The following is a 15,264-nucleotide window of genomic DNA, read 5'->3' on the forward strand; positions in this document are numbered from 1 at the left end:
TGCTATATGGGATTGTCGAGAGTAAAAAATACTTAGATTAGTACATAGTAAGTACTCAATAGATACTAGCTATTACTGTAATCACTGCAAGACCAGTTAATGAGAGAGTTCTTCCTTATACGTACTCTATATTAAATATAATTTGTTGCACTTCGAAATATCTGGATTAGGCTATAGTTGTTGTAGCCACTGAGAATGTAGGAGTGGGAAAGAGAAAAATCATGCAAAGGCTTGCTGAAAGCGTTCACAGTGACAGGCCCAAGGTATGATTCTAAGGTTGTAAACATTTTATATTTACATTTTTAAGTTGTGGAGTATGCTTTTAAAGATACAAATAATAAGCCAGGTTTCTTAATACTTACCTAAAGAAGTGTTTGTGTAACATTTGATAAAATGTTTTATCTCAGTGGCATTTGGATTTAAAAATTCTTTTCGGCTGTCACAGAATGTTGACTTTTCCTAATCTGTTACATAGGGCCGTGGGTCTGGATTTCCAGGAAAACGGAGACCTCGAGGTGCAGGACTGTCGGGGCGAGGTGGCCGAGGCAGGTCAAAGCTGAAAAGTGGAATCGGAGCTGTTGTATTGCCTGGGGTGAGGCTTGCTTCATGTATATTTTCTCTAATCTAAATGTCAGTTGATGAAAATCTCACAGCAAGTTATTTTGATCTTAAGAATCATATAAATAGGCCAAAATGTTTCTTTTATTTTATTCTGTCTCTATTTTGCTTTTTTTTTTTTTTTTGAGCCTCTGGTTACATTTTCTTGTATATTTACTTTCTCATCCTTTCTCTTTCCTTACCTTCCTCTTTGACTCCTTATCTTTCTATGCCAACCCTCTCTAAAAAGTCAATGTGTAATATAGTTGCTCTTTTATTTAAAAAATTTTAAGATTGATGATATTTGCTTATATCATGTTATGAGGCTTTATTTATATGTGCATTACAAATATATTTGCTAACTACTAGCAAATATTTTGTGTAATAACTTCACTATTTTATTAAAATCCTATTTTTAAAATTCTGAAATGTCATTTTAAGTACAAGTGAAATTGTCCAAGTTTACTACTAAACCAGAAGGAGTAAGGAAGCTTAGATTCTTGTCCTTTTTTCAAAAAGAAAAATTTTAAAACAAGGCTTATTGAGGTATAGTTGATATAAGCTATATTTGACATGTACAATTCCATAAGCTTTGATATATGTATACACTCTTGAAAACGAAACCACAATGATGATAGTGAATATATTCATCTCCCAAAGTTTCTTCATGCCCCTCTGTAATTTTCTGCATTCCCCCTGCCATCCGTCCTCGTCCCCAAGATTAGTTTGCATTTTCTAGAGTTGTATGTAAGTGGAATCATACAGAATTGTATGCTTTTTGGACTGATTTATTTCAGCACAATTATTTGGAGATTCATCTATGCTGTTGCCGTTTGTTAACAGTGTACTCCCTTTTCTTGCTGAGTATTAATAAAACTGTGGATGCACCACGGTTGTAGACCTGTGCACTTTTTTTTTTTCCTTCTTTTTTTTTCTGAGACAGGTTCTTGTTCTAATTCCTGGGCTGGAGTGCGGTGGTATGATCATAGCTCACTCCAGATTCGACCTCCCACCTCCGTCTCCCAAGTAGCTGGGACCATAGGTGTGTGTCCTACTACATACATCCAACTACTTTTTAAAAATTTTTAATAGAGACAGCATCTCACTATGTTGTCCAGGCTGGTCTCGAACTTCTGAGCTCAAGCAGTTTTCCCACCTTGGCTTCCCAAAGTGCTGGGATTACAGCCATGAGTCACCATGCCCCAGCCTGTAGTCTTACATTCTTGTAATGTCTTCGTCTGGTTTTGGTATCAGCGTAACTCCAGCTTCTTAGAATGAATCAGGAAGTATATTCTCCTCTTCAGTTTTCTGGAAAAGTTGTGTAGTAGTGGAAATATTTCTTCTTATATTATACATGAATTTATTAGTGAAACTGTCTTGGCCTGAAATTTTCTTTGTGGGGTGGTTTTTGTTTTGTTTTCTTTTTTTTTTGTCTTTTGAGATGGAATTTCGCTCTTGTTGCCCAGGCTGGATTGCAATGGCGCGATCTCGACTCATGCAACTGCCGCCTCCCAGGTTCAAGTGATTCCTCTGCCTCAGCCCCCTGAGTAGCTGGGATTACAGGTGCCCGCCACCACGCCTGGCTAACTTTTTTTTGTATTTTTAGTAGAGACAATTTTTCACCATGTTGGCCAGGCTGGTCTCGAACTTCCGATCTCAGGTGATCCACCTGCCTTGGCCTCCCAAAGTGTTGGGATTACAGGCGTGAGCCACTGCGCTCAGGCTAGAGTGCAGTGGAATGATCTCCGCTCACTGCAGCCTCCGCCTCCCAGGTTCAAGCAATTCTCCTGCCTCAGCCTTCTGAGTAGCTGGGATTACAGGTGTGCACCAACATGCCCGGCTAATTTTTGTGTTTTTGGTAGAGATGGGGTTTCGCTATGTTGGCCAGGCTGGTCTCGAACTCCTGGCCTCAGATGATCCGACTCCCGAAGTGCTGGGATTACAGGATGAGCCACCGCGCCCAGCCTATGGGACAGTTTTTAGCAACAAATTTTCTTTCTTAATAGGTACCTATTTAGGTTATCTGTCTCCCCTTGCATAAATTTGCATCTTTCAAGAGATTTGTTCATTTTGTGTATCTTGACAAATTAAAGGAATGGAGTTGATCATAATATTTCTTACTATTTTAATACCTGTAGAATCTGTAGTGATTTCACCTTCCTTATTCTCAATGCTAATAATTTGTATCTTGTCTTATTTTTTTCCTGATCAGTCTGGCTAGAGATTTATCAATCTTATTGATCTTCTTGAGTCAGCCTTTGTTTTCATGGACTTTTCTCTATTTTCTTTCCCCGTTCTGTTTTATTGATTTATATCCTCATCTATTTTTTCCTATCTTCTCACTTTGAGTTTAATTTGATCTTCTTTTTTTGTTTACTCTTTTGTGTCCCTGTTTGGAAGGGACATTTGTGAAGTTTAGGTCAGAGCTTTCTGTTCCTTGACTTATATTTGTGGTCTAAGAAAATGAAATATCTATCACCTTCTGAATAAATCACACTATTATCTATGCAGGCAACAATAACACTTATTTTCTCAAAGTTTACCTTTGCCCTCAAGGTAATTTATTTTTCTAGCAGTCTAAAGGTCATAAAATAAATTAGAAAATAAAAACAGTGGGTCCTCAAGCTAGATGATACTGTTTTCTTTCTTGCATGGACAATTATTTTAAAATATTTTGGTTTTTCTGCACTTATTATTTAAATATGACTCTCCACCTCCCACTTGAATTTAGGGACATTGTAATTTTTTATTGCAGACTTTGTTTCTGGTTTATACTGGGAATATATTGTTATCATTTTCAGTGAAAGCATTCACTGGTTAAATTTCCTTTTAAAAATAATAATGGATCTTTACAATTTCTTTGAGCTGCTCAGTGTGTATAAAGTGTTGAAATTTCTGTTAGTGGTTGGGAGGTAGAAATAGATACTTTATCTCTATTTTAGCCATTTCCACAATTATATATCTTAATAGTCTTCTCAATGCATCATTAGTCCTATGGCTGAATTAATGATTACTTTTAGTGGTCACTTAATTTCTTACTGATCATGATGATTCTACTTTTGTGAATCATCTTGGATGATTCTCTAAAATCTTAGAAAACTAATTTTGAGGTATGCATATAACACATCAATACATTTTTTCTATTTACAAAATTAAAGCATTATAGGTAGATCAGAATTTACCATTACTAACTCCTCAGTCCTTATTTCCCTGTTACCAGTTTGGTATATTTATATATTAGGTTGATCTGTATGAAATTGCCAATATTATTTCTGAACTGATGAAAAGCAGCAGTTTCTTATGATTCAACGTTTTACATGTGCCCATAGACTACATATAATGACTTTGCATGTTTTTATAAGTGCTACACCTCACATACTGTTCTGCAATTTATTTTTTCACTCAACAATGTCTTTTGATAATTTTTTTCATGAGAGTCCATATAAATTTCTGCCTCCTTGGTTTTAAAATGTTGCATAATTTTCTAATGTTTGGATTTGCCATTGTTTTACTTATTCCGTAGTGATGAATATCGGCATTATTAGGGTTCATATGACTGTAAATTGCTCTTATAAAGCATTAGTACTGTCCATTAAAACTGCTTTTACACCGAGCACGGTGGCTCATGCCTGTAATCCCAGCACTTTGGCAGGCCAAGGCGGGCGGATCACCGTGTCAGGAGATCGAAACCATCCTGGCTAACATGGTGAAACCCCATTTCTACTAAAAATACAAAAAAATTAGCCGGGCGTGGTGGCAGGCGCGTGAACCGAGGAGGCGGAGCTTGCAGTGAGCCGAGATCGCGCCACTGCACTCCAGCCTGGGGGACAGAGCGAGACTGTCTCAAAAAAAACAAAAATACTGCTTTTAAATGTATTTGTTTTGAAAAATACTGAGATGTAGTCCTTCTATTTAGTTTGCCTGCCTGCCTGCCTGCCTGCCTCCCTCCCTCCCTCCCTCCCTCCCTTCCTCCCTTCCTCCCTTCCTTCTGTCCTAACTTCCTTCCTTCTGTCCTTCTTTCCTCTCTTCCTCTTTTTTTTTTTTTGGAGATAGGGTCTTGCTCTGTCACCCAGGCTGGAGTGCAGTGGTGTAATCTTGGCTCACTGTGACCTCTGCCTCCCGAGTTCAAGTGATTCTCCTGCCTCAGCCTCCTGAGTAGCTGAGACTACAGGCGTGTGCCACCACGCTTGGCTATTTTTTGTATTTTTGGTAGAGACGGGATTTCACCACGTTGCCCAGGCTGGTCTTGAACTCCTGAGCTCAAGCGATCCACCCACTTCAGCCTCCTAAAGTGCTAGGATTATAGACATGAGCCACCACACCCAGCTGGTTAACCTTCTTTCAGTTGTTCCTCAAGAAAAGTAATTCTATTGTTTTATGTTTTGACCTTGAACATAACCTGTTGTGTTTCAACTCTGTCTTTCCAGGCTTAGGTTGTAAGCTTTTTAAAGAAAGAGGATTGTATTTTATGATTTTGGCACTGTCCTCCTTGTCTTCTTCTACAACTTCTAGTTCAGAGCTTTATTTTGTTTCATAATCACTCTAGAAATTAGTAACAAACCAGTGGGTACTTAGTTGATGTAGTCAAATAGAACTAAGTCCAGACTGAACAATATTGGTTGATAATCATTTGGATAATACTGAAATTTTGATATTATTCAAAATAATATTCTAAAGTGGTATAATAGAAATATAATGAGAACCACATATGCAATTTAAAACTTCCTGGTAGCCACATTAAAAAGTTACAGTGAGCTGGGCGCAGTGGATCACTTGAGGTCAGGAGTTAGAGACCAGCCTGACCAACATTGTGAAACCCCATCTCTACTAAAAATACAAAAATTAGCTGGGTGTGGTGGTGGACACCTGTGATCCCAGCTACTTGGGAGGCTGAGGCAGGAGAATAGCTTGAATCGGGAGGCTGAGGTTGCAGTGAGCCGAGATTGCACCATTACACTCCAGCCTGGGCAACAAGAGTGAAACTCCCTCTCAAAACAAAATAAAGGTTATAGTGAACAGGCTAAATTAATTTTAATGCCTTCCATTTTGACTGATACATCTAAAATATTACCATTTCAACATGTAATATATAATTACATGTTGTATTTTATGCTTACAGTACATCTCAGTTCAGACTAGCTACATAGCAGATCCCAAGTGTGTGTCACTAAAATAGAGTGATAGATTTGTGTGTGTACATACATATAATATTATCATTTATAGTTTCTTGATTAGAATTCTGCATGATCAAGTCTTGCTAAGACAGGTTTATTGTATTTTCTCATTACTTCTTGGTCTATAGGAATTCTACCTCTAAAGAGAGAATTAGTTGAAATAATAAAATGTTATGACTCCATTTTATGGTAGTATTTTAGCATTAATAGTATTTGGAATTGTTATTCTAGACCTTGGCAAAAATATATGTTTTGATTATGAATTTTCTGAAGCTTTCCAGTTAAGTGTAAAACAAGTGAAAAATATAACTTCGTATTTTGTGTATTTTGCTTTTTATAGGTGTCTGCTGCAGATATTTCATCAAATAAGGATGATGAAGAAAACTCTATGCACAATACAGTTGTGTTGTTTTCTAGTAGTGACAAGTTCACTTTGAATCAGGTTTGAACTTAACAATTTACTGTCTTCCTCATTGAATTCCTCCTTGCACATTTCTGCTTTATCTCATATACAGAAGTCATCCAATATCTAGCTATAGAGCTATATTAGTTAAGAAGGTATTTTTAAAGTAAAATTTGTAGATTTTTAGCTTAGTCTCCATTTAAAATATGTTCTGTTTTCTTAACTTCAGGATATGTGTGTAGTTTGTGGCAGTTTTGGCCAAGGAGCAGAAGGAAGATTACTTGCCTGTTCTCAGTGTGGTCAGTGTTACCATCCATACTGTGTCAGTATTAAGGTAAACATCCTTAAATTGAATTAACAAAAATGTAGTGAATTTTTATTTGATTTGAGTGGTAACATGAACTCCCAGTTCTCACAGTTAAGTATGATGAATATTATACGTATGTGACAGTATTTAAGTACTTTAAATACTGCTTTTAAGGGTTTGCTATCTCAAGAAATTTGCTCCTCTATAAATCTTATATTGTACTAATATCCTGCTTTTGTCTTGAAAAAGTAAAACATAAAAATATGTGCATTTAACTTAAAAGATAATTTATACTATTCACAAAGATTTTAGGTTTAACTGATTCATTTTGTCTGTTGATTTAAAAAGCTGAGAACTGGAGTATTTAGTAAAAAATTATTAGCCCATTCTGTTCTTTCCCACATTCTCTTTCCTCTATGCTCACTCGTATACAAAAAGACATTTTCTCCTTATAGCCAAAAGAAACAAAACAAATGTCATATTTAATGCAATTGGTAATAATCGAGAGTCAGCACTGCTCACTTTCAAGCATTTCAGGATAGAGGCTTTCTGGGGAACCTTTTAAGTGGTATCGTGTGCTTGGTTTCAAATATGGACAGGTCTCAATACTTCAGTAGTTGAATCTAAGGTTCTTGTTGTTTTCTTTTTAAGAACTCAGTCTTAATAAAACTTACATATTTGAATAAAGTGTCATGGCCACTGGAAGCAAGCATGGAGGTATAGCTGTACAGCAGAGGTCTTAATGTACTCCACAAGTAAATCTTTTCTAGTACTGCCATACCATGTACTATAAATACTAACCTCAGTTTCAGTGATAGGTCATGAACTATGAGTGATTTGTATACCTTTCTCCCCTGCCCTTCAAACATGACTGTATTATATCATTGTCAGTAAAATGTCAGTGTAGTAAATAAATCAACATTATCTCCCTCAGAATTCTTTGTTGATAACTACACTAGTATTTCTTTTATAGGGTATTATAGGTTTTTGTGAATTTAGGAATCAAAATGAAAGATTATAATTAATACTATCCAAAATAGAAGACTAGTATGGTTAATTTATGTAGTCTTTTAAAATTAGTTGCTCGTGGTATTTGACTGAAAAAGAGTATATAAAGCCAATTAAAAAATAGAGTTATATATGCCTAAAATATGTTTCTTTTCTTCTTTGTACTTTGTATAAAAGTTGCTGTTACTAGATTTTGTGTTTTAGAATACTTAGTGTTTTGGACCGAAGGAAATTGAATAAGATCCCTTTCAAGGTAGTAATGTATTTCTTTTAACCCATCCAACAATTACCGAATTCCCATTTTACAGATGAGTTAAATATGACTTACATAAGTTAAGATTGGACAATTAGTTCACTGTCAAACACCTAGTTACTGGTAGAGCTAGAATATGAATTCCTATTTTTAAAAGTTGTATGTGGTTCCTTTTATACGATGACGCTGTTTTGGACAGTGTAGGATACTGCAGTCTCATTGATTGAGAAATACAGCAGTATCTAGAAATATACTAGGGATATTTGAATTGACTCAGTTTGAATTTTTGTTGTAGGAGGCAATTGTTTGTGGATAAGTTTGATACCTTTGAAGCTTCTTTTTAAGCTTGCTGGGGCAAGTCTAGAAAGCCTTCACTCTCAGATGGATGTTTTCAGACTTTATGGTTTTAGAACCTTAACACTCTTTAAAATTCCTGAGGACTCCATAGTTTTTGTTTATGAGGATTTTAACTATGGACTATTCACCATTTTAGGAATTAAAACTAGGAACATTTTATAACACAAGACTACAGAAGCACAACCTGCATAATGTCAATGTAATGATATGATACAACATGTAGCCTCTATAAATACCACTGTATAATTGTGAATGAATTAAAGTGAAAAAAAGGCAAATTAAATCCTAGTATTATTTAAACTTGTTTTAACCTTACAGGCCCACTGGGGTTCCCTAGACCACACTTTGGTAGCTGCGGTCCTAGCATTAGTTTAACCCTATACTTAAGACTTGGCCTTTCTGGGATCTCTACTGAATTCTACCCCCTGTTCACCATTGTCTTTGTACTCTGACTGGTTGGGCTTCACTTGTCTTTGAGCCTTTTGCAAGCTCGGTAACTGTGCAGCTTACAAATTCCCAGTAGGTGTACTTTCTCCTGGTTGGGGGTCTTTGGCCTTATGGCAGTGCAGCTTGGTGTTCTGCCAAAGACTTCAGGGGAATCCTTTAGATTTCTGGAGCTCTTAGTCCTTATGCTTCTTCATTTTGAGTACTGTGTCCTGCACATTCCACTGCCTCACCTTCCCTAACCCCAGGGAGGCCATGGATTGTTCTCTGATGAGGTTCTCCTTCCCTGGGCAGCGGTCTGGAAACTGTTTCTAGGTGGAGTATCACAGGACCCCCTGAGTGTTTCCTTCCTCTCAGAGACCACTGTCTCCTGTACTCTGTGTTGTCCAATATCTGAAAACAATTGTTTCATACATTTTGTCCAATTTTCTAGTATCTTATGGGAGAACAGGCTGGTCCCACCTACTCCATTATAGTTGAAGCATGTATCCGTATTAGATTATAAAACATATCTGTAACAATTTTGGACAGGGTACCATGAATGGAATCCTGGATGACATCTTATTTGAAAAAACTTTTAAAACTAAGCCTAAACTGGTTCAGCAGAAGAAAAAAATGACTTGATAGTACAACCCCAGTACCTAGGTTAAAAGGAAATTTCACAGAGGGAGAAATTGTTCAAGTGTTGAAGTACTAGCAATCAAGAAACACAAACACTAATGTTTCCGTTAGATTTGAGAATAAGAAGGTCTTGACAAGCCTGGCTTAAGCAGTTTTGAGTGGATGTGGGCGTAGAGACCATAGTGGAGTATGTTGAAGAGTGAATATAAACTGAGAAAGTTGGAGAGTTTGGTTGTAAAAGGGGCCACAGGTATCTGTGAAGAAAACTTAGGAGGAATGAAAATAAATATTTTAAAAATTCTGCCACTAAACACCTCAGATCTGTCTGCCACTTTGTCTTCAGATCATCATTGAAGCCAGGGTTAGGCAGACTAGCCCATAGACTAAATCTGACCCATTTCCTTTGTTTGCAAATAAACTTTTATTGAAATATGGCCATGTTCTTTTGTTTACATATATTTGTAGTGGGTTTTGCCTTACACTGGCAGGGTTTTTATAAAGTTGCAACAGGTCATATGGCCCTCAGAACTTTCTATTTACTCTCTGGCCCTTTATTGGAAATGTTTGCTGGCTACTGCTCTAAGCCACCCTGATCTTACTCCCAGGCCATTTTCCTTCATGTGGGCAAATAATATATTAACTTGGTAATCTAAGACAAATTCTTAAAAATCAGTAAGCTAATCAAATTAATAAATATACATGTTTAAAAATCAAATGACATGAAAAGCTTTGTAATGGACCGGGCGTGTTGCCTCACACCTGTAATCCCAGCACTTTGGGAGGCCGAGGCAGGTGGATCACTTGAGGTCAGGAGTTCGAGCCAGCCTGGCCAACATAGTAAAACTCTGTCTCTACTAAAAATACAAAAATTAGCTGGGTGTGGTGGCTCATTCCTGTAGTCCCAGCTACTCAGGAGGCTGAGCCAGGAGAATTATTTGAACATGGGAGGCAGAGGTTGCAGTGAGCTGAGATCACACCACTGCATTCCAGCCCAGGCAACAAAGCAAGACTCTGTCTCAAAAAAAAAAAAAAAAAAAAAAAAAAAGCCTTGTAATGAACAACCAACCCTTGTATTACTTTACCTCCATGTCTGAGGCAATCACTTTTCATCTTTTCAGATCTTTTTTCTTGTAGTTAGTGCTATAGCTCTAAATGATAAACTGGTTTACTGCTTTATCAGTGCTAGATTTTGTCGACTTTCTGCTATGAATAAATCAATTCTGATTTAGGTCTTAAAATACACCTCCTTCCTTCTCCCAATATAGTTGTATTACTATGTTTAGTTCAATTAATAAGGTGTTGATTTTGACTCAGTGAATGTTCACTGCAGATCTAAATAGTGTACTATGAGATTCTTTTGTCTTTCATGGAGTTTTTAATAACAAGAAAGTAATAGTGACTCTCCATTTGTTCTTTGTTTTTGCCTACTATACAACTATCATATAAGATTATTTTTTAAAGTACCATTTTTTTCTGGGAAGAGTCCTACCCTCCTCCTGGACATTCCCTTCTCCTGCTCTGAGACATGCCAGTAGCTTCTAGGTGTGTTGTTCTCATCCTTCAACTTTCCTGGCCTGATGGCTTTTGTTGGATCTGTTGATTTATAGATCCCAGATCTTCCTTTTCTTTATCCTCATTCTGTTCCACATATCTCTCAGTAACTTTATTAGAAGGAGAATGAGGGAGCTGAATTTTGAGTCTTCCTGTGTCTACAACGTATTCTGTCTTCACACACAGTTGCTTGTGTAGCTAGGTTGAGAATTGTACTTTGAAAAGTGTTTTCTTGTAGAATTGGAAACTTATGCATCTGGATTTGGGAAGTTTGGTGCCATTCTGATAGGTGTTCCTCTGAATTTAACTCTTTTGTTTTCTTCTCTGGTATCTTTTAGGCTTTCATGTACCTCATGATCTGAATTTTTATTCTCCACCCTCATTACCTACTGTGTCATTATCATGTGGGCACTTGGTTGGTTCTATCTGTACACCCTAGTCTCTTGAGATCTTTAAGAAGTTCCACAATCTTAATATTACATGGTGTGACTTCCTTCAGGAGTTGATTAGGGATTTGGAGATTCCCAAATATTCTACTAACACCCTTGAGAGAGAGAAGAATAAACAGAGGAGTCAATGTGAACCTCGGAATTCCTAGCTTCATAGTCTAAATAGAAATCCTCTAAGATAATAAAATGTCCCTAAGAACTCATGTTTTACATTATTATTTTTTTTTTGGTATTTTTTCTATTGATTTTAAGCATGGAAACGTAGATGGAGATTTTGTTGATGTATTTTCAAATTATGTATCAGTAATAGGGAAACTTACTTGATTTCTTTAAAATGTGGTCACTATATCTATAAATATAGTGGACATTAAATGTACAGCATAAGGTAATTATGTGGACTTTAAAAAGGCATTAAAATATATGCCACTTTCTATTATTCTGCTCAGTAGGCTCCTAAAAGTGCATATGAACATGCCCAACCCAATATTGGGCCTCCGTAGGTGCTCAATAAATGTTAGTTGATTGCCTCTTTTCTGCTTCTAGGTACATAAGCACCATACTAATTTATATAGTATATTTGATTATGTTAGGTTAATGCATAAATCACATGGATTGGTTGTTTCTTTTACAGATCACTAAAGTGGTTCTTAGCAAAGGTTGGAGGTGTCTTGAGTGCACTGTGTGTGAGGCCTGTGGGAAGGCAACTGACCCAGGAAGACTCCTGCTGTGTGATGATTGTGACATAAGTTATCACACCTACTGCCTAGACCCTCCATTGCAGACAGTTCCCAAAGGAGGCTGGAAGTGCAAATGGTACTCTAGGATTTGTTTGCCTTGCTAGTCTTTCAAGTTCAGAACTTTCTCATACCACTTTAGTTTTTAAAAATTAGCGACGTCTATTTAATTGAATAATACACGTATGCTATGATAGATATCACTAATCAGAAAAATTTTCACATACACATTAAATCATTCCCCCATTTTGTTCGTATGTAGCTTCCTGAATTACAGTAACTGAATAACTAAGAAAATAAAATTGAGACTTTTCGGGGGGATTTGGATTTCAGGTGTGTTTGGTGCAGACACTGTGGAGCAACATCTGCAGGTCTAAGATGTGAATGGCAGAACAATTACACACAGTGCGCTCCTTGTGCAAGCTTATCTTCCTGTCCAGTCTGCTATCGAAACTATAGAGAAGAAGATCTTATTCTGCAATGTAGACAATGTGATAGGTATTGTGCTATTTTTTCATCTTTTTAAAGCTTTTCTCTTTGAAATGTAGCAAAAAGAAAATGGAAAATAGCTTTTCCTTGATCATAAGTTTTAGGTACAGAACTTTTTGCTTTGTAGATTTTTAGTCACCTAGAAACTTATAGAAGTGATTTCCTGTTTTGAATTCTCAATTCCAGACTAAAGTTTTTTTTTTGTTTTTTTTTTGTTTTTTAATTTAGAGACCGAGTCTCGCTCTGTCGCCAGACTGGAGTGCAGTGGCACGATCTCGGCTTACTGCAGCCTCCGCCTTCTGGGTTCAAGCAATTCTTCTGCCTCAGCCTCCCGAGTAGCGGGGACTACAGGCACGTGCCACCACACCCAGCTAATTTTTGTATTTTTAGTAGAGATGGGGTTTCACCATGTTGGCCAGGATGGTCTCGATCTTTTGACCTTGTGATCCACCCACCTCGGCCTCCCAAAGTATTGTGATTACAGGCGTGAACCACTGCTTCTGGCCAAGACTAAAGATTTTTAATTTAGGCCTTTTTGAGGGTTTAGAAATCCCTTGAAATTAGATGGAGAATTATTGCCTTCATCTATGCCATTTCTTATGGAAGGTTTCTGAATCTTTTAATAAATTATGAAGAATATCTAACACATTCTGTTCTCCTTAAACCACTTTTTCTTAAAGCTCTAAATACTAGATATCTAGATATTAGATACCACCTTCTGCCTGCCCTACGTAATTATGTGGAATTTCAAAATCAAGAATATTTCGTTGCTTTCATTAGTATATTGTTGTACTCTTTTAGAAGTTAAGCAGTGAACATATATTATTATTAATAGTATTATTTCATCAGTAGTACAGTATTCTTGGGACTCTGCCTACTAATTCTTTGTTCCAATGCAAGACAACTTTTTACTTTATTTCCCAATTACCATTCAACATTGCTTTACATGAGATATATCTACTTCAAATTAGATGCATTGCATGGAGCACATATATGCTAGCACTGCCATTTGCAGTATTTCTGAATACCTTTCTGTTTGCTCTAACTAGCTTCCTTGCTGTCTTTGAAATATTTAATATATGATGATAAAATAATTGGCTTCCTTATGTAATGTGCTTTGCTTCCTCTCTAATAGTTGTTCTTACTCCTTTTATTTCCTTCTTAGCTCTATGAAAGTTTTCTGTTAATAGGGATAGTTAGGAGAAAAGGGCAAGGTAGGAGGAGCATGTGAGGCTTAGGGCTTTTAAGTTTGAAGACTGTCAGTGTTACAGGTTTTAAAAGGTAGCAGTTCTCAGTATATTCCATTTTTTAAAAAACATGTACAAATATGGTCTTTTTAGATGGATGCATGCAGTTTGTCAAAACTTAAATACTGAGGAAGAAGTGGAAAATGTAGCAGACATTGGTTTTGATTGTAGCATGTGCAGACCCTATATGCCTGCGTCTAATGGTAAGAGAATAATTTAAACTGTGAGTCTGCACTCTTGTACCACTCACTTGCACCTTACTGTCCATAACCAATGAATTAGCTTAGCTATACTCTATTTTGTCTTTGTGAAACTTACTTTTACAAGTATTTTACAAAAAATATTACTTTTGGTTACACATGACTTACCACAACTTTTAATAAAACAATTGACATGAAACAATAAAAAGCATATACTTTAAATGTAAACTATAATTTTGCTTCCAGGGAACATGATCTTGTAGTTATTGACAATATGTCAAAATCCAGTATATTGATTCTTTCTTAGCCAGGTTTTCCTCCATGACTTGAGTATTTCCTTCACCGCTTCTTGTTTTGTTGTTGCTTTAAAAACCACTTTTAACTTTAGTGTTCAAACATTTATTTTAATAAAATGAGTATAGAAACAAATTTTAATCATATATAAGTATTTAAATACACTTTACTTTTTCTGAAAAGAATTACCTGGATTTTTTTTTTTTTTCGTTTCAGTGCCTTCCTCAGACTGCTGTGAATCTTCACTTGTAGCACAAATTGTCACAAAAGTAAAAGAGCTAGGTAAAATTTGAAATGCTTTACGTAATTTAATTAATTTACTTTGCTTAATTTTTACATAATTGGCTTACCACTCGTCAAACCTGCTTCAATCATATGGGTGTTCTATCCAAATTCCCTCATGTTGGTAATCATTTCCACAATGATATATAAAATGTCGTCCAGCTTTACTGGGGCAGTACTCCTATAAATTTCAGCAAGTTGGCAACAAAAATAACAGCTCTTAGAATAACCATTAATGCCATACTTGCTTTGGTTTCATTGATATATTACTGTGCTTAATTATCAGTTAGCAGAAAATATGGCCTAGTTAGCAAACAGATTTGTTTTAGAGTTAATTCAATCTCTTAATTTTTAAAATAATAAATAAACTTAGTATGGTGATTAATATGATATTCTTATTAAACAATCATTCTTTTGAATACTTGTATTTAATAGCACCTGATACAAAAACATTTGGATAGTACAGGAATTGTTCTAAGGAACAACAGTTTTGTACATTTAAAATTAAATCTGCAGGATTTGTACTTATTTATTACCTCTCCCTATTAGTAATTATGTTGATACTCTGATTTTTCCAGATGAACTTCTGGAGTATTCTTTCTTCTCTTATGTAAATAGATCCCTATCTTTTGATCTTTTCTAGGAAAAAGCTCATAGTGGATTAGCTGAGCATTGCGTTTAGTTGCAGTGCTTCTAACTCTTTTTATTGGGACATGAAAATAGAAATGCCAGGAAGACTTTTTTTTTTTGGAGTCAGAGTCTCGCCCTGTCGCCCAGGCTGGAGTGCAGTGGCATGATCTCGGCTCACTGCAACCTCCACCTCCCGGGTTCAAGCGATTCTCCTGCCTCAGCCT

The 15,264-nt window shown here is 36.3% G+C and overlaps 1 protein-coding gene across 1 annotated transcript in view; it reads left to right on the forward strand.

Annotated features, from left to right (window-relative positions):
• KMT2C (lysine (K)-specific methyltransferase 2C) overlaps positions 1-15,264 on the forward strand; it is a 241,372-nt gene that overhangs the window by 127,388 nt on the left and 98,720 nt on the right. The window contains exons 15-21 of the mRNA XM_011984319.1: positions 476-592; positions 6,112-6,213; positions 6,404-6,508; positions 11,796-11,977; positions 12,232-12,396; positions 13,728-13,837; positions 14,345-14,410. Coding sequence (XP_011839709.1) covers positions 476-592; positions 6,112-6,213; positions 6,404-6,508; positions 11,796-11,977; positions 12,232-12,396; positions 13,728-13,837; positions 14,345-14,410 — 847 coding nt within the window. The remainder of the gene's footprint in view (positions 1-475; positions 593-6,111; positions 6,214-6,403; positions 6,509-11,795; positions 11,978-12,231; positions 12,397-13,727; positions 13,838-14,344; positions 14,411-15,264) is intronic.

This window comes from Mandrillus leucophaeus, unplaced genomic scaffold, assembly GCF_000951045.1.
Source record: "Mandrillus leucophaeus isolate KB7577 unplaced genomic scaffold, Mleu.le_1.0 Scaffold266, whole genome shotgun sequence".
Classification (NCBI taxonomy): domain Eukaryota; kingdom Metazoa; phylum Chordata; class Mammalia; order Primates; family Cercopithecidae; genus Mandrillus; species Mandrillus leucophaeus.